A 19,358-nucleotide genomic window follows, 5' to 3' on the forward strand; every position below is an offset into this window, starting at 1 on the left:
ATCAAATTTAATGAAGTATAATTTCAATGTAATAAAATATACATGTCTTAAATGTATAGCTGATGAATTTTGATATATACATATGACCATGTAACCACCACTGGATTTCCATTACCTCAACTCATTCTCAACTCATCCCCACTTCCACCAAGCCTGGACTTTCTATCACTGTAGATTAGATTTTTGCTCATTTTCTCCCCCTTTTCCTCCTTGGTATTCATCTCAATTCTTTCCCTTTAAAAGAATCCATAAAAAATTTACAGTTAACTTTAGGTTCATTAATCACTTCAAATAATACAAGTCATGCGGACAACTTTCTTCCTATTGTTATGCTACTGTCAATGTTTTGACAATGATATGCAATATTTTTTAAAAATCAACCTCAGTAGACTCTAGAGAATTTTGCCAGTCAAAAGCAAAAGTACTATAAAACAGATTTTCTTAAGAAACATGAGACAGTTTGATTTCTATCATGTTTAGAGTTTTTCAAGAGTAAAATTAAATTTGGAATGAACAAAGATAAACCCCTTACCTGTTGGCAGGTGCAGTGTTATGTTGTTGCAAAAATCTGTGAAGCAGCATTCAGTTTTGGTAACATTGTTGGAACTATGGCAGAAGACTTGAGCACGTAATTCTGGGACAGATACACAGGATTTGATCACCTGTTCCTTTCCATTGGTTAGCATGACCGAGGCCCAACATGCTCCTTCTGTTTGGCAGGTAAAATTTGAAGAGTCACACAAAAGACATACACACTTCAATCCTGGAAGAGTAAGACAAAAAGCTTTAAAATGCAAAAGATATAATGGAAAATTATTTTGCAGTACTTGAGAATAGAAACTCAACCTTAATGAAATTTGAGGAAGGATTTAAGTAAACAATACTTTACACACTATACTTTTACACTCTCAGTCTTGTGTTTTATTAAATAAGCTGCCTAATTACCTTTTGTCATCATTAACATTTTTGTGATTTTATTCAATTCCTACTGTTTTAATATATTTCCCTCATCTGTGTTCTAAACTCTTCTTTTTTTATTTCTAAACTCTTCTTAAACTCAGTTTATTCCTAAATCAATAGCTCCTATGAAAAGCCAGGAAACAGTATCACAGCAACCAAGAGGTGCTGTCCAGCATCATTTGTAAAACATTAAAGTGTGTTATGGCAGCTGTGTAACCAAACAATCTAGTGTGTCCTGTTCCCTTGTCTTTTTCCTTTAACTTGTTAAATAAATTTTCTAAACACAATACTAACCATTGAAATTTACAGCTCTAAAAATAATTGCGATTCTTCATATTCAGTGGTATTTAAGAATTATTGTTATTGTCACAGCAGCTTTATAAGGCATTGATGAACCATTATTCTTTCCCCTCTTCACTAAGGAATACATTTTAAAATGAGAATCATTTGAACATAGACCATGACCTTTGGGCAATCTTCTCTAAAGCACACATGTATTTCATAAAACAAGCATATCAAAAATATAGTTTAATATATTTCTGTAACACTAAGACCTTCAAAAATGACCCTGCTGAATTAATCTGTTTGCTACCACATGTCACCACAATATCCTCCATTTACTACACACACACACACACACACACACTCACACTTCAAAGTGGTTCAGTAAAATATTTCTTGATGTAAAATATTTGTCAGCATAAAGAGTCATGTGGTTCTAACTTATTCAATTTTTATTTAAATATATTATTTCTAAATAGTAAAATATTAAGTAAGATTTTTGTATTATTATTTTAAAGAAGATTTGAAAACTCATAACTGCCCCCTTCAGAATCAGTAGACTGTCCAAAGATTTATCATAGAATCAGTGTTAATAAAATTAGACTTTAAATTGTTCAAATGAAAACTTATTGAATCCTCCTAAGATATGTGTTCTATCGGTGAAAACTTTTTTACTCAACTTTTACTCAAAAGTCCTCTTTCATGAGTGTCTTTTCAAGTTTGTGATAAAAAAAAAAATATGATGAATGTTACTGAGTACCATCCAAATGAAAAGCCAAGCTTTTAAAAACATTATGGTGTGTTCTCATCCACCTTATTTACTAGATCTGGCACCATGTATCTCCTGGCTCTTTCCCAAAGTCAAAATAGTCATGAAAGGTAAATGTTTTTAATTTATTCAGGACACTCAGGCAACCCTTTTAGCACAACTAAAGTCACTAAGATGACTTCCAGAACTGCTTCAGAAAGTGGCAGGAATGATGGGTTAAGTGTGTTGGAAGTGAATGCAAGTATTTTGAAGGGAATTAATGGCAACCTGTCTTCTCCTGTAATCTTTTTTAAATATTCACCATATTTTGTAATCACACCCTGTATAACTCATATAAAATCTAATAATTTAGTTAAGGCACTTCCTTGCAGAGTTCATAAAAGGAATATTCATTAACCCAGGTATCCTCTTGCAGTGGAATCTCTAGTATTTTTTATTCGGATTTGACAAAGACTTTCAAATCCTGGTTATACTACCTTTGTAATCTTAGACAGTACCTGGTCCCTCTGGGATTCCATATTTTTATATGAAAGGTAATAAAATGTATTGTTGAAGAGAGTAAATTAGTCAATCTATGTGAAGCTCTTAGACGACTTCTGTCACACAGAAATTACTCTATAAACAATAATAACTATCCTACTACTGAAGAGGGTAAAGCTAATTGCCTTATATAAGTAATTGAAATGTGTTTGTAATCCATATATGAATAGCTGAATGAATTGGAGTGCAGAAACCATTTAAGTGGCATAAGAAAGAAATGCATCTCTTTGTGCTCTGCCAAGGACCAAGGACAAGTTGAATACTCTCATTCTTTTGATGGTACATACTAGATCTAAGACAGTCGCACAGCAGGTGGTGTCTGATGATAATGGAGACAAAGAATTCAGGAAAGGACAAAAGTCTCAGCCCTACTTTGTCATTCATTTGCTGTTGATTTTAGAGATAGCATGTAACTTTACAGAGCCTCAGGGTTTTCCCCTGAAAGTGGATAATGACACAGGATAGGGGCGGTGATTCCAGAAACCTTGAAGTCTCATATACCACCAACATTTTATGACTTTAAAATTACAACTTATGGAAATCTGCTAATACCAAATATGGAAAACAGTTGGCAAGGGAGAAACTTGCTCTTCTATGGTTACTCTCCACTCTCATTTTTAAGGGGCTGAAGGTGGGAAGTAAAGTAATCCTTCTGACACACAACCTTAAATTATTTGTCCCTAGACTCATCAGTCTCCTTGAATTTTCCATTTTGAAGAGAAGCTTAGCCAGGAAATCAAGGCAACTAACTAAGGAATATGGATCCACTGAGTGAAGATAACCATAAAGTAGGCAACTATTAAACAAATGTTAGTTTCATGTGCTTTTGTTGTGGCATATAATTCCCAGTGCAGCTGTGGGAGTTATTTCCCATGATCTCCATTTTACAGATATGAAATGAGCCTCAAGAAGATCAAGTGATTAACTTAATGTAACAGCCTCTAGACTATGCACACAATGTTGTGTCTGTCCCACTAATGCTGCAATTTAAAAAAACAAATTCTCCTACTCCACCAGTTTCTACCAACTGTGAATAAAATATAATTCTAGTGAAACAGAAATGAATAATTGACAAGAGTATGATGTATTATTTAAATATTTTAAAAACTCAATCATATTTTTAAACATATTCTATTTTTCAGCAAGGTGGTCAGATAAAAGTCGGTACCATGTGTCTTGCCTCTAGCATAAACAATCCCACCTTTCAGCTTATCTGAATTCTGCACTAAGTAAGCCTCTAAGTACCTATCCCAGTACTTTCTTTTCCTAGCTCTACTGGCTCCTTAGAAAATGATTACATAATAGTTCTGATCAACAAATAATGTGGATACTCATTAAACGTTTAATAGGTTATAAAAATTCCCTTCAGTTTAAAGTGAAAAACACCAACAAGAATAATATAGACCTAGGTGAAAAAGACATAGAAAATGACACCATACTTTAAAACTTACACAATGGAAAGCACTGACAAAATTGAGGATTTGTTAATGATAATGGCTTCAAACATCTGCTAAATGTTTCCATTTATTCTAGGTCAATTGGCAGTACTGATGCACTGACAGAGAACAAACAGCAGCACTAAATGGGACTTACAATGTATAAGTAATACATGGCATATTCAGTCTCTCGTTTTTCATTTCTGTCTAGTCCACTATATGATCACATTTGTATACGACTAAATTATATTTATACCAGCCATCCTCAACGCAAAGTCTTTGTGCTGCCAATTAAAATATAGGTTGCCATTAGTGATTAGACTTGGGCTTTCAAAGTTTGTTTTGTAAAAACCTGATGTTGGTCAATTACGCTAGAATATTCTATGACAGGCTAAATCTGGTTGTTAGCAGACAGTAGTTCTGTCTTATGATTCTTTATCTTATAGTTCCTCATTACAATGTACTCGACTCATATGGAAAGGGATAGCAAATGAGGTTGAAGAAAGAGGCAATTACCCATAATAAGGAAGTGTATTAGATTTTTCCCCACAAGGAAGATTGCACTTTTCTTGTGTCTCCTCCACCCCTTTAATTATCTCCCTTTCTCTCCCTCTTTGCCAATTAGTCTGTAAAAGCCAAGACATCTGTTACTCACAAGACATCTGTTACCCACATCTACCAAAGGATGTGCACATTTCTAATCAACCAGAAAATAAATTTTCTTCCATATTTAAATATGATGGGTAGCACATCCCTCACACTTCTGGTGTACAGAAGTGTAAAAACCATCAGCGTACAAAAAAAGAACCAAATTTATTGATTTGTATTTATGTACTATTTTGGTTTAAAAGCCAAATACTTGTTTGGCAAGTAGTAGTAGTTTTGAGCTAAATACTATTTTCAATAAGTTGGTTTCACATTACCTGTTTCCTATATTATTATGAGCCTATTTGCTAATCTACTGACCAAGGTTAACACAAGTATCTAATAATTGCCCTTTCTTCTTTCCCAAACATTTATCTGTTCTATTCAGTTTTTCTAATTTTAGACTAGGCTATCTAAAACACAAAATAGGTTTTTTTAATTGAAAAAGTGTCTACCTGCTAAAAATATCTTTTCATTACTTGTAGACTTTACCAACTGGAACAACTTAAGCTCATCAGTGTGCTGATGTGAAGAAGCTGGCATCAGCGAGTCTGAAGGACAGACAGTCAAAGACATCAAAGGCCCGCCTTCCCTTTCTAAGGTAATTTCTAGGGTTGGAAACGTGAGCACCCACAGGATAGGTTTGTACCTTCAAATTCACATACTAATGATTTCACTTGGTAAGTGAATCACACTGGTTTACAATTCAGCAGATGTCCTCCAGTCAGTATTAAATCTTATTTGTCTTGTCCTGTATTTATCATATAAGAATGTAACAGTCTTTCCACTATCGTGAAATTTTGGAGAAATGGAGAGAAAGTAACGGAGTACTGAGTCTGTGGTTTATGTTAGACCACTGCCTAATCCTTTAATCACAGTGTATACCCCATCACAGAAACAGTACACAGGACTAAAAGCCATGCAAAACAACACCACTCTTTAGATGTCTGATTACTCTGCACTCTATTAGTAGAAATAAAAACATCTCCCAATGACATCTGAAAGGATGGAAAAAATAGTTTAAAACCAGCTAGAATGAGGTGGTTTATTTATTTATTTATAGTCTGTACATTGTGACAAAGTACAGAAAGGGTAGGTATGAAGACATACTGTCGTGAAGCTTTTAGTGAAATTTAAAAATTATTTAACAGAGAAAAATTATCAATTGAATGTTTGATCATCAGCATAGTTATTAGCTGAAAAGGCCACTTTTCAAATGTCTTTCCCAAAATTACTATTAACAGCTTTGGTCTCTCAGCTCCTACAATATTGTATAAATATGATTCAACCATAAAAGGTTGCAACCTAATCTAAAACAGTTGGTGACAAAATTATTTGTGTGGGCGCTCTTAATTTCTTTCAGAGAAGGAAAATGCAAGAGTATGTTTAGAGGGGTAAATGACAGCCTTCACCTTCCTACCTTTGAAAGTCAGACATCAGTGAGCAACAGGTTGGCACCATGTGACTTCTGACTCTTCCCCAAAGTCAAAATAACTATGAAAGGTAAATATTTTTAATCGCCTCAGGAAATTGAGGCAGCCACCACAGTGCAACTAAAGAAACCTATAAAAGAAGACCTCTGGAACTGCTTCAGAAAGTGATATGAACAACAGAATAAGTGTGTTCCAAACAAAGGGGGAGTATCTTCAGGATGATTAAAGACAATGGTTTTTTACTGTAATAATTTTTTATTTAAACATTCACTATATTTTTTATCACATCTCATATGATTTGATTGCTTTCAGACACTTAAACCTTAAGTTTAAATGAAATTTGGATATGGATTATTCAAATTATGGGCAATACTCAAATCTCTTTGACAGCTCTTAAATGAATTACTTTACAGTAAGTCTTCAAATGTTACAAAGGTTTGTTTTTTTTTAATTAGAGTATTCTGCTGTGTGGCAAATACAAATTAAAAGAAAGCAGGGAGAGAGAAGACGTGATAAAAGGACCTTTGTGGAGGAGATTAAAGATATCAGAATGGGGCCGGAGATTTAGCTCAGTGGTTTTGCCGCTTGCCTCGCAAGCTCAAGGTCCCGAGTTCGATCCCCGGACGTAAAAATAGATGTTAGGATGGTGTGGTAGCAACCTGGCCGGTGCAGGACACCGAGTGGGTGGGGTGGGAAGGCTTTGAGGCGCATCTTGAGGACACACCTGCTCCTCGGCACCCCGGCTTGTTCATAGTTCTCCAAACCATCCACCGCCCTGGGGAAGGCGCGGGAGTCCTCCCCGTCCAGGCAGTGTGGAAATCTCCTATGTGAGGCTGAAAGGGGGTGAGGGGGACACTACCCTGCCTCCACTTTGTCAAAAGCCTGGGTCACACTTTCCCTCTAGCAGTTCATCGCCAGTCCCCAACCCCACAAGCACCGAACTGGGTTGCGGGGTGGGGGTGGGGGTGGGGGGCCTAGACTGTGAGGCCAACCGGGAAGGTTCAGTCTCCCTCCTTCCCTGGACTTGCAGCTCGGGGCTCTGAGCCTCCCTGACTCCCTGAAAGCCAGTACTCCCACCTCCTTCTGCCTGAGTCGTCTGGGGTCACCGGGCGCACAGGCTGTCAGCTGGGCTTGGGCGTGGGGTGCGCTCCTGGGACGCTCCCCGACCACCTGGGGACCATCTAGTGGCAGCTGAGGAAGGACGCAGGCTGCTTTTTACAGAATGACCTCCCGTCACATTAGCATCTCTTAAGCATCTTAAAACTCGATATCTCCTTAAAATAAACAGTAGGATCTTACATCTTCAACTTTTACTTACTTGAAATTTCAAAATAACAATGTCTAGAAACCTACCAATACAATGAGGATTTAAATGTGCTTTTTCATCTGAAAAAGTAACTCACTGCTCTAATCCCCTTGAAGATCGCAGCTCTAGCCTCAGGACAATAGCTTTGAAAGGTTTTCTTGCTGGATGGGTATTTAAGAGAAATCCCTTAATTGCACCAAAATATTCCCAAATATTGCTAATAAAGTCTTTCCAAATTATAAGAAGAAAACGAAACCTGTGAATTAAACCTTGAATTACATATTCAATTTGAGTATTCATTTAGGTCCTATTGGTAGTATGCTTCCTGTATTTATGTTAACAGCGGGGGTCATCACTTAAAAAAAATATGTGACTATGTAATTGTTCCACTTTGTACCCATAAGTCAAAACGCCACATTGTACCCCACACATATATACAATTATGATTTGTCAGTTTAAAATATTAACTTTAAAAATGAAAAATAAAAGAGCTCAAAAGAAAAGAAAGAAGGAAGTGAAAGTAAGAAAGGAAGGAAGAAAGAAAAAAGAACAAAAGGAGGAAGAAGAGAAAGGGCAAGCATTATAATGCCAACAAGGTAAGGCAGGCCATATATCTCAGAATCGAGAACTGGTTTTACTAAGGTAAAGGATATCTTTCTAAAATTTCAAATTCTGGGCTGGGGATTTAGCTCAGTGGCACCTTGCCTGACTCGAAAGTGCAAGGTCCTGAGTTTGATCCCCAGTACAAAAAAAAAAAAAAATTCAAATGCTGAAAAACATAAGTATATTTTAGGATGTTATGTTTCTTTTGTCTTTTTTCTAATAGAAATTGTTAAGCTGGGGGTTGGCTGTGTGTTGAAAAGTGGAGCTTGGGTATTGGCTCTTTCTTTGTTCCGATCTATGTTTTGTGTCATAATCAATGGGTATATTCCACATAAGAATGTTGTCTCATGGAAGTGACAACCTTATAAAGGGTCATTTTTAACCAGTATGGAATATTTTGGAGAACTGAGAAAAGCTGAATAATAAATTACCTGTTCTAAATTGCAAAGAAAGTTAGTAGTGGCAGACCACTGTCAGCTAACAAGGGACTTCCTTGCTCAAGGAACAGGGCTGCTAGATATTCCTGAGACAATGAGCTCACTCTGTGCAGATGTTCACCTGCCCAAAAGTGACCTGGAAATGCCTCCATCAGAACCGGGACACATTTTAATAGTGTATTTATCAACCTGCACATTTGGAGTCTATTTTATAGGACTTAGACAATAGTATACATTTTTAAATTTTATTTTTATTTTTGAGATGGAGTCTCACTGTGCTAATAGGAAAGGCCTCCAACTTGAAAGCCTGCTGCCTCTGACTGCTGAGTAACTGGGACTAGAGGCACACACCACTATCCCAACTAAGAAACCATTTTTTAGTTTATCACAGACTTATGTTCAATATATTGTTCATCATATCTGACTTAATTGATGACAAACTCTTGATCAGGAATACACCATATGACTTAAACATTATTTCCATGAAAAGTAATTATCTATCAGAACAAATTCCTGAAGGATATAATTTTTAGAAACATCTTGCTATAATCAGGAATTGCTGAATTGTTGTATGGAAAAATGTGTAAAAAAGACAAAACAATGCAAGAGTCCTGATCCATTCAGGGCATTTAGGGGCCAAGTTAAGGGTTCTAATCCTAGTGCTAGGAATGTGGTTTTTGAAGCTTGTATCTTCAACTAATTTGCCCAAAAATAATTCAATTAGATGACATATTGTGTCCCTTTCAGTTCTAAAGACCTATGACCCTAACAGAGGAACACACCAATGGACACCATGCAGGAAGGGCAGACTGAGTGACTGCATAACAGAGAATCACAAAGTTGCAGTCCTGGAATCACAGTTCAGGAGGAAGTGTGTTCCAAAGAAGAATCGACTCTGATGAAAGCTAAAGTGAACAATCAGAGTGCACATTTTGGTGCTCCATTAAGTCATGGAAGTCTAGTTTTTATTTTCAATTCCACTGAAGTAGAGGAAGTCAAAACCATTTGGAAGAGGATCTCAGAGTTTAGTGGTGGAAGAACAGGAGCCTGAAGCATATTAAAACCGTATCAGAAAGAGAGCATGAAATACTAAATGCTAATGACAAAAATGTCAAAATTTCAAAATCTAAAAAATCTCTGATTTGTTTTTTTTAAAAAAAAGAAATTTAAAATAGTAAAGAAAAGAGTAAGTAAATCCATCATTAACAGTTGGCCAAACCATAGGGCTAAAAGAATACACTGAGAAAGACAAAACTGTCTTCAGTCTAGAGTGAAAGCATCAAAAAAATTTTAAAGTTAAAGTCCTCAAGAGTTTTTAGCAGCTCACTTGTCAAAATTTTTTATCACAATCTACAGTTACACATTTATATGATCAGATATGGTAAAGAATAGATGACTTTCAACCTAGAAATAAAAGGGAACTATCCAAAGTAAGAAGTTGATATACATAGCTAAAAATAGAGTTTCAAATGAGGAGCTGAAAGAAGAAAAAAGGGCAAGTGATTAAGGAGGAAGGGTCTGGTTTTTTTGGTGTTGTTCTTTTCTTTTCCTCTTTTTAAAAGATTAATCTTAGATATGGGCCTTTCCAGCACTGACCCCAAGGCTCAAAGATTTACCCTGGGTAATAAGAATTCATAACGGGCAGCATCACCTACTCCTGTCTTCAAAGAGGCTGGGTGGGAGTGGGAGCTGATGAGTGGGAGATGAATTTTTTAAATCCATAATTTAAAACATTTTAAATATAATTCTGACTCCTAAGGATTATCATAGCTACTTTAGTAGATTGGTTACATGGTTCTTTTGTCTCTTAAAGTATTAATAAACAGAATAACTCTCCGTTTTACAGCTCTGCAAATATATGTCAAGATAAGAAAGTGAAGAAATATAACCAAAAAAATTAGGAAATTTCAAAGAATTTATATTGGCCAGAACAAAAGGAAAGTCTAAGGCAGCTGGTCCCAAGTTTTGCTCCTTCTCTTGTGATAAGCCAGTATAAAACAAAACAAAGCTACAGCAAAGAAACAAAGAATTTATGTTTGTTAGCTGTGTTCATTGGAGTTTAACATTATCATTATTTAGCAAAGTGCAGTAAAAAGATCCTAGTTGAAATCCTCAGCCACTCCTAGCATAGCCATGTGGCCTGGGAGGGAACTGTACCTCTCTCAATCTGTCTACTTGCTGGGGAAGGGATGATAGCTATCTCGAAGAGTGTCATACAGATTTAAACAGATTTTAGATAACACATTTGACACACAAAAAACGTTTTTAAAAAAACGAAAACCTAAAACTTTAGTTCTTGCTATCCCTAGTTATGAGATATTCAGAGCACTACATTCAAGGCTCAAACAACACTCCTTAAAAATATCTTTCTGTGTTTCTGACAATTCTTTCTGGCTTTAATTAACTTTTTGTTTGGTAGTACCACACTGCCACACTAAGGTAATAAAATCATCAGCTCCAAAACAAGATAAATGTTTTAAAAATAGTGACATCTGAGCATAATAAAAGAGTATCTGGTTCATTAAATCTCATATTAGTTACTATCCTAATATTTTTCCGTTCTCCATCAATTACCCCTTGTATCAGACAAATATTTCAATAGAAAACAAGTAGATGAACACAGAAAGCAAAACTACCAATAAATATGAAAAACTTTAATCTCATTAGTATTCAAAACAGAAAATAGACATAATTTTCATTTGCCAAATTTGAAAAGATTTTATAAATTGCAGCACCCAGAAATGGTGGGGATGGGGCAATCAATGAAATTTCATCTTTATACATAGTTGAGAATCCATTGGTAAAAATTTAAAAGAATAATAAAAAATAATCAATAAAATTAATGAATGAAAAAAAATTTTTTTAAGTCAAAAGTATTTCAGAGGCATAAGAATGTTTATTGTCTTTGTGGTTGTATTCTCACTTCTGGTAGATGAAATAATCACAAAACAAAGTTTTATTTAAAACCTGTTATAGCTATTTTTCACAATGGTAAAAAATGGAAACATGATTAATATTCCCGAATCTGAATATGTATGTAAGTTTTAATATAGGATTATATAGGATTGTATAATATCCTGTGTTTAAAGTTAATTACAGCGGTGCCTTCTTAGTTCAGCAGGCAGCGTGTCAGTCTCATAAAATTAATCAGAGTGGAGTTTGCTCACTGTAAATAGTAAATGAAAAGTAGAAACAATTTATTTGTGTGTGTGTGTGTTAAAATAAAGACTAAAAGGAAATACATTAAAGTATTAATGGTGGTTATCTCTGAGGTGTGGGAGTAAATTTACGCACATTTTTCAAAACTTTTCCCTAATTCCTATAATGAACATGTATTAATGCTATAATCAGAATTGAACATTATTTTTTAAAAGTCATTCCTTGCTTTGTCAAAATATTTAGTTCACAGGGAGTGGTTGATGACACTGTAAGAATCATCAGTCAACTGTTTGGCAAAGTTCTTTAACACTGATGATTACATCTAGGTGAACATCCACAAGCCTAACTGCTATGCTACATCACAGCAACCACAATTCTGTTCTCCAGTCCAGAAACTGGAAGTTGTGGTCTTTAAAATAGGCTAGCATATTGAAAAGCAAGGATATCCCTGAAAACAGAAATATCAACACAAAATGATTCTCATTCTATACTGAAATGTATCTGATCTCTGGGACATAAAGGATCAGACTAGCCTAGCCTGATGCTCTTTCCATAACTTTTCCCCTCACTTTTTACCTGTCTTGCAACAGGGTTAGATTACACCTGGTGACTTTCTCTGACTGTAAAAGATAATCAAGAAAGTGCTGACTGCCCACTGTGTGCATGGTACTATATTGAATAAGAGGTACCTCTAATCTGACTCAGCAAAGTGAGATTTGTTAACACAGTAATGAGGCTGTGTAGAGACTGCAGATGCAAGCAAAATGTTCCATAAGTAAGCTTAATGCTATAGTAAACTGAGAAAAGGAAACCAAGTAGCTCATACATGTTTCCTTGAGATAAATGACCTTTCAAGTTGAACCATGCTTTCACCTTTGAAAGAGTGAGCAGTGTTCCATTTACAATGAGCTTTATCTACATATAATGTCCCTGAGTTGTTATTTCCTTTGCTAAGAGAAGAGCTCACTATTCCATGCTAATGAATTAAACATGACTTACTGTGTCCTAATTTGATTTCATTTCTACCTGCTTCGTGTCATTTTACAGAATAAAGACAATACAAACAAAAAATATTTCCATATGAACAGGAATTCTATACTTACAAAGAAGTTATCCAACAAATTAAGTCAATTATTTGTAATTTTTCAAATATTTCATTTGCTTAACCAATGTCATAAATCCACACGGCAAAAAATAGTGTATCGGGAATTAAAATGAAAGGTATCTGCCTAGTGACCCACATATCACCAGTCTCATTTCCCAAGGGCACTCATTTTTAACGATTTTTTGTTGTTATTCTTTAGGACATTGTCTTAGGAAAATAACTTTTAAAATATGCTACTGTTCTTGACTAACAAATCTGAAACACTATCTGCTAATTTCCTGACTTACAGAATACATTTAAGTTTATATACACACCCGTCAATTTGAAAAGGAGAGTCAAGTTTATTGAGTTGTAATTTACATTTGGAACATTCATCTCTTTTAGTGTACATTTTTATGAGATTTGACAATTGCAGCTCAATCATCACTCCCCTTAGGTTTCCTCCTTTTTAAACAACTCCTCTCCCCACCCAGCTGCTGGCAAGCAATGATGTTTTTGGCTCCTATACTTTTACCTTCTCCAGAATGTCAACTGAATGTAGATATGTAAGTTTGGCTTCTGTCATTTGGCTTAAGGCATTTTATTCATGTTTTTGCAGTTCTCAGTAGCTTTTTTTTTAATAAATGCATGATTTGTTTATCCATTCACTAAAGAACATTTGGCTTTTTCTTTGTTTTTACAGATAAGGAATAAACCTTTATTAAATATTATTATACAGGTCTTTATGTGTAGTAAGTTTCCTTTATCTTTGCTAATTATCTAGGAATAAGATTGCCATATTGTGTAGAAAATGTATGTTGGGCTGGAGATTGTAGCTCAGTGGTACCGTCACCTGCCTCACAAGCGCAAAGTCCCAAGTTTGATCCCCAGTACCAAAAAAAAAACAAAAACAGAAAACGTTTGTTTAATTTTATCAAAATTGCCAAAATGTTTTCCAAGTGTTTGTATCACTGGACTTTCCCTCTGGTACTGCATGAGAACTCCAGCTATATCATTTGCAAATTTCTCATTTGGTTGTTTCTTTATTATTGAATTCAAAGAATTTCTTCTATATTTGAAATATAAGCATTTTATTAGCTTTATATTTGTAGATGTTATCTCCCATCCTGTGGCTTGTCTTTCATTTTTTAGCAGCATTCTTCAAAGAACAAAAGTTTTTTTGGTTGTTTTTTTAGTTTTCATAATCTAAGGTTAGTATTTTCTTTTATAGGTAGTATTTTGTAGCTCATCTTAGAAAATAATCCCTTTCTTAAAATTAAGACTGTTTTCTTTTTAAATTTTTTTGTAGTTTTAAATTTTATTTTTAGATCCATAAGCCATTCTGAGTTATAACTTGTAGACATGCAAAGTATGTTTTGATGGTTTTGTTTCACTTTGTCTGCTTGCTGATGTCCAATTTTTCCAGCAACATTTGACCAAAACAAAAAAAAAAATACCCTTTCTCCACAAAATTGCCTTTATTCCTGCCTCAAAATCAGCTGACATATATGTGTGGGTCTATTTCTGGTTTCTCCATTCTATGCCATTGATCAACGTGCCTCTCCTTTTCCAATACTGCTTCAGTTATTGTAGATTTATAAATCTTCAAATCGGGTACTGCCAGAATTTCAACTATACTCTTTTTCCAAAATTTATTTGGTTAGTCTAATTCCTTTGCTTTGTTATGGAAATTTTAGAGTTGGTTTGGTGAGTTTTGCAAAAACTCTGCTAGTATTTTTGTTGGGATTCTGGTTGGGATTAAATTAAATATATAGCCTAATTTGAGGATAACTAACATTAACAACATTGAGCCTCTGTGTGAATACAAAACATGATTCCATTTATTCAAATCTTCTTTAAATTCTTTCAACTGTGCTTTGTACTTAGGGGTTGTCGTCTGGATTTTAGGTGTTTACTGATATTGTCATACAATTTTTCTCCTTTAGTCTGCTAAAATGGTGAATTACAATATTAAATTTTTAAATGTGGAATGAGTCTTGCATTGCCAATTCCACTTGATTATATTGTACTATCTTTTCATTATGCTTTAACCTGGTAAAATTCTGTTGAGGATTCTACATTTTTATAGGAAATATTGGTTTATAGTTTTCATTTATTATGATTAATCATAGTCTTAGAAGGTGCACAGAAAGATATTCTCTCCACTTCCATATTCTAGAAGAGTCTTTGTAGAATAGACATTATTTCTTCCCAAAATTTTTGATAAAATACACTAGTAAAGAGATCTTATTTGTTAAAGTTTTGGGGCAGTGAACTATGAAATGTCATATTCACGTTCAAGGTACCTGTTATTTCTCCAGTGGTCTTTGGTAATTTGACTCTTTCAAGGAATTAGTACATTTTACCGAAATTTTTTAACTGTGAATATAAAAATTCTTCAGTATTCCCTTTTTTGTTTTTCTGTCCACAGGGTGTATAGTGGTGTTCCCTCTTTTATTTCTGGCTAGTATTTGTGTATTTTCTCTTTTTGCTTGGTAAATCTAGCCAGAGGTGGATCAATTGTGCTAATCTTTTTAAAAACAGCTTTTAGTTTCTATGATTGTCTTTAATGTCTTTCTATTTTCAACTTCATGGTATTCTCTTCTGACCTTTACTATTTCTTTCCTTTGGTTTGATTTGACTTTATTTGATATTCCTAAAATTTTTACTCTAAATATAAGCATTGGTTTAGTTACATGCCACAGTTTCTGGTATTTTAATTTTCATTCAATTCAAAAATATTTTATATTTTCTTTTGCCTTCCATTTTGACCTATGGGTATTCAGAATTTTGTTACTTAATCTCCAAATATCTGAGGATTTTCCAGATAAACCACTGTTTTTGATCTCTAGTTTATTTCTATTATATTCAGAGAGAAAATATATATATATACTTTAAACTGTTTTAAAATTTGTTAATTTGCTCTGTGGTCCACAATATGATCTATTTTGGCTAGCATTCTATGCATACCATAAAATAATGCATATAACGTGGTTGGTAGTTGGAATTGTACATTATTTACTTTGTCTTACAATTTTCCTTTAATTGCTTATAGTGTAGGTCTATAGATAAGGAATTCTTGCAGGTTTTGGTTGTCCAAAAATATCTTTATTGCACCTTTATTTTAAAAGATATCATATGGTTTGGAATATTGTGTCAACTTGCTACATCTTAAAGTTGCCACTTCATTATTTTGTTTTGCATAGTTTATTATTACAGTATGCTATAATTCTTAAAATTGTTCCTCTAAGTGGGCACAGTGACACAAGCTTGTAATCCCAGCTACTAAGGAGGTGGTGACAGAAGGATTTTCAAGTTTGGGTTAAGTCTTGGCAACTTAACAAGACTGTCTCAAAAATTTAAAATTAAAAGGCTGAGGATGTACCTCAGTGATAGAGAGTTTGTCCAGTTTGTGTGAGGCCCTATGTTCACCTAGGTTCAATCTCCAGCACAGAAAAAGAAAAAGAAGAGAAAGTGTTCCTTTATGTAATAGGTCTATTTTATTCAGCTGTCCTCCCACTAAAAATTGTCCCTTGATCTGTGGATCTCATCAATTTGAATATGATTTTTCCAATGGTGTGGAGTTTAGGAGAGGTAACTATTCTGTTTGTTTCTCTGAGCTTCCATGATTGGTAATTAGAAGTCTTTCATTATGTTTTGAAAATTACTAACCAGTATTTCTTCAAGTATTTTTCTACCCCACTCTCTTTCATCCCTGTACAGAATTCAATTTATGCATATATTATTCCATGTGATATTGTCCCACATCACCTCTGTGCTCCTTTACTTCTTTTTGGTCTTCTATCACTATCTCCTGACACTTCTCACTGTAGTATAAATATGACTTTACAATGGTATGATTACACAATTATAAAGTAATCTCAATTGATCCATTTTCAAATTCATGATTCTTTTTCTAGCTGTATCAGGTCTCCTGACAAATGCATCAAGGGTATTTTTATGTCTTGTTTTTCATAACTAATATTTCCATATAACATTTTCTTACACGTTTTCTTTTTTTCTTATGAACCATCACATTCCTGCATAATTGTATGTGTCTCATAATTTTTGGTTAAACATACTGTTTATAAATTTATTCATACTCTCATAAGGTTTTTATGCTTAAAGTGGGATATGTCAAAGTAAAGGGGGATGTGTGAAATAGAAAGGTTAAAGTGTTAAATGCAAAGAGTAAAGTATAAAATACTACAGGATGACTCAAGATGAACATCAAGTTAACAAAGGATATAGTTAGGCTGAGATCAGCCATTAAAAGTAAATAAAAGGTAGAATTAAGAAATTAATAAGGGAAATAAAATGAAATACTGAAAAATGACTTTTAAAAGGTCAAAAGGGGGGAAAAGAAGAATAAACAGGAAAAATAAAAAGTGAGACAAATACCAAGACAATTTGCTTACAACCATACTAATTGTACACTAAATGTAAATAGTCTAAACACTCAAAGCAGATACTGTCATATTAAAGTATAAAATCCAAGAACCAACTATATGTCATATACAAAAGTTGTAGCTTCAATATAAAGAAATAGATAAGTTTTAAGTAAAGGTATTTAGAAAAAAATATATATATATAAATACTAATCAAAAGTAAACCTAGTCACATTAATTTTACACAGAATGAATTTCAAGCCAAAAGTATTACTGAGATAAAGAGGGACATCTTATAACAATAAAATAATCATTGTATTAGAATGACATGAAAATTGTAAATGTGTCTGTGCCTAAATAAAACAGTTTCAAAATAAATGACATAAAAACTGAAAGAAACAAAGGAAAAAATTGACAAACCCACAAACATAGTTGGAGATTTTAACACACCCCTCTGTATTGGTCAATTTTCCAATTTCTGAGATCAAATATCTGACACCTGCAACTTAAAGGAAAAGAGGTTTATTTGGCTCATGGTTTTAGAGGATTTAGGCCATGATCAGCTGGCTCCAACACTGTGACATTATGATGAAAGGGTGTGGTACAGTAAAACTGCTTAGTTCACAGCTGCTGAGATAACAGAGCAGTGATAGGTCCACTAGAGAGGAAGGAGCAAGAGATCAGATATAGAACCCAAGGTTACACCTCCATGACTTAACAGGATATACCCAGAAGAGTGCTTTATTAATCCTCTGGGAAGCTCCCAAGCCAATCAAGTTGACAGTTAAGTTTAACTATAACATTCTAATCTTTGTCAACTTGACACTCAAACCTCTCCTTAAACTATACTTAATTTCCAAATAAACAAAGGTTACAATTCCATCCTCCATACAACCAAAATGCAACATTCCATTCCCTCAAGGTCTCAACACTCCCAATATTGTTAAAAAGTCCAAGTCCAAAGTCTCTTCTGAGATTAAAGACAATTCTTAGCTGTAAGCCCCTGTAAAAATCAAAAAGCAAGTTAAATAATCCCAAGATTCTATTGCACAGGATAAATACTTTCATTCCAAAAAAGAGAATTAGGAAAAATGGAATACAAAAGAGTAGGATTGAGGCAAGAAAAAAACTCAGCAGGGCAAATATTAAGTCCTCTAACTCCATGTCCAGCATCTGAGGTACATGAGTACTAGAGAGCTTAGGTGGCTCCACCTCTATGGCTTTGCCTGTTGCAGCCCACACATCCTATCCCTCAGGCTGGATCCACCCACCACCTGCAGCTTTCCTCAGCAGATGCTCCAAGTTCTGATACCTGTGACTTCCTAGGGTCTCCCCTATACCTTTGACTTCATTCCCACAGCTTCAGACAACACCATCTCAGGGGAACATTGCCTGGCCTCCCAGGCCTTTCCCTAAAGTATGGGTGGAAGCCTTCATAATCCTAAAACTCTTTTATTCTGCATGCCTGAAAGCCCAACATCATTTGGGCAATACCAAGGTATTTCAACAGCACAAGCAGGAGCCAGGTCTATTTGGACTATAGCTCCAGTGGCTTTTAACTGTCTGGATGGCTACGTACCATGAAAAGAATCCTGCAGAACCAGTCTGGGGAATCTATTCTCTAATGAAAGTTTTATACTTTTGCACATTTGAGACTATGATAGGTAGAGTCTTGTTGATTCTTGAAATCCTCTCAAAGCATCTTTCTTCTTGTCACAGTTCAAAGTACATGGGTGTCTTTTTAACAGCACTAATCTCTGCAGCAATCACACCTCCTTTGGCCACAACTTTATGTCTTTCTTTTCTGGAAAAACTGTAAATTCTTCAAATTTTTCTGCTCCGCTTGTTTGTTCTAGATTTTCAATATAAATCTGGCAAAAGCACCCAGCAGTACCTATGTTACCCCTTGAATTTTGGGTGCCTTGAAATTTCCTTAGCAAAAATCCTTTTAAAAAAAATTCCTTTCGTGCTGGGACATCATGGCAGTGAGCTGCGCCTCATAGATCATGCCCTTCCGGACTTTGAAGCAGTGATTTAGAAAGGATGTGCAGGTTGCAGAGAAGTTAAATGTGAGAAAATGTGCATCTAAGAATTGATGAAATCCCAGCACCCAGAAGGAAGCTCCCCGGCTGCCATCCCAGACTCCTAGGGCCAAGAAGGTGAGCCGGTCCCAGCACCTGGAAGGAAGCTCCCCACCTCCATCCCAGGCTCCTAGGGCAGTGAAGCTTAGCTGGTCCCAGCACCCAGAAGGAAGCTCCCCTGCTGCCATCCCAAGCTCCTAAGGCAGAGAAGGTGAGCCGCATGGGCACCAGAAGC

General features: G+C 35.0%; 1 protein-coding gene across 1 annotated transcript in view; it reads right to left on the reverse strand.

The window, feature by feature from the left end:
* Positions 1–19,358, reverse strand: part of Acvr1c (activin A receptor type 1C) — a 109,905-nt gene that overhangs the window by 66,131 nt on the left and 24,416 nt on the right. Inside the window, exon 2 of the mRNA XM_004835920.3 lies at positions 533–763. Within this exon, the coding sequence (XP_004835977.2) occupies positions 533–763 (231 nt within the window). The remainder of the gene's footprint in view (positions 1–532; positions 764–19,358) is intronic.

Source organism: Heterocephalus glaber, unplaced genomic scaffold (assembly GCF_053883595.1).
Source record: "Heterocephalus glaber isolate CG9 unplaced genomic scaffold, H.glaber_assembly_v1.0 deba00000347, whole genome shotgun sequence".
NCBI classification, from domain to species: Eukaryota; Metazoa; Chordata; class Mammalia; order Rodentia; family Bathyergidae; genus Heterocephalus; species Heterocephalus glaber.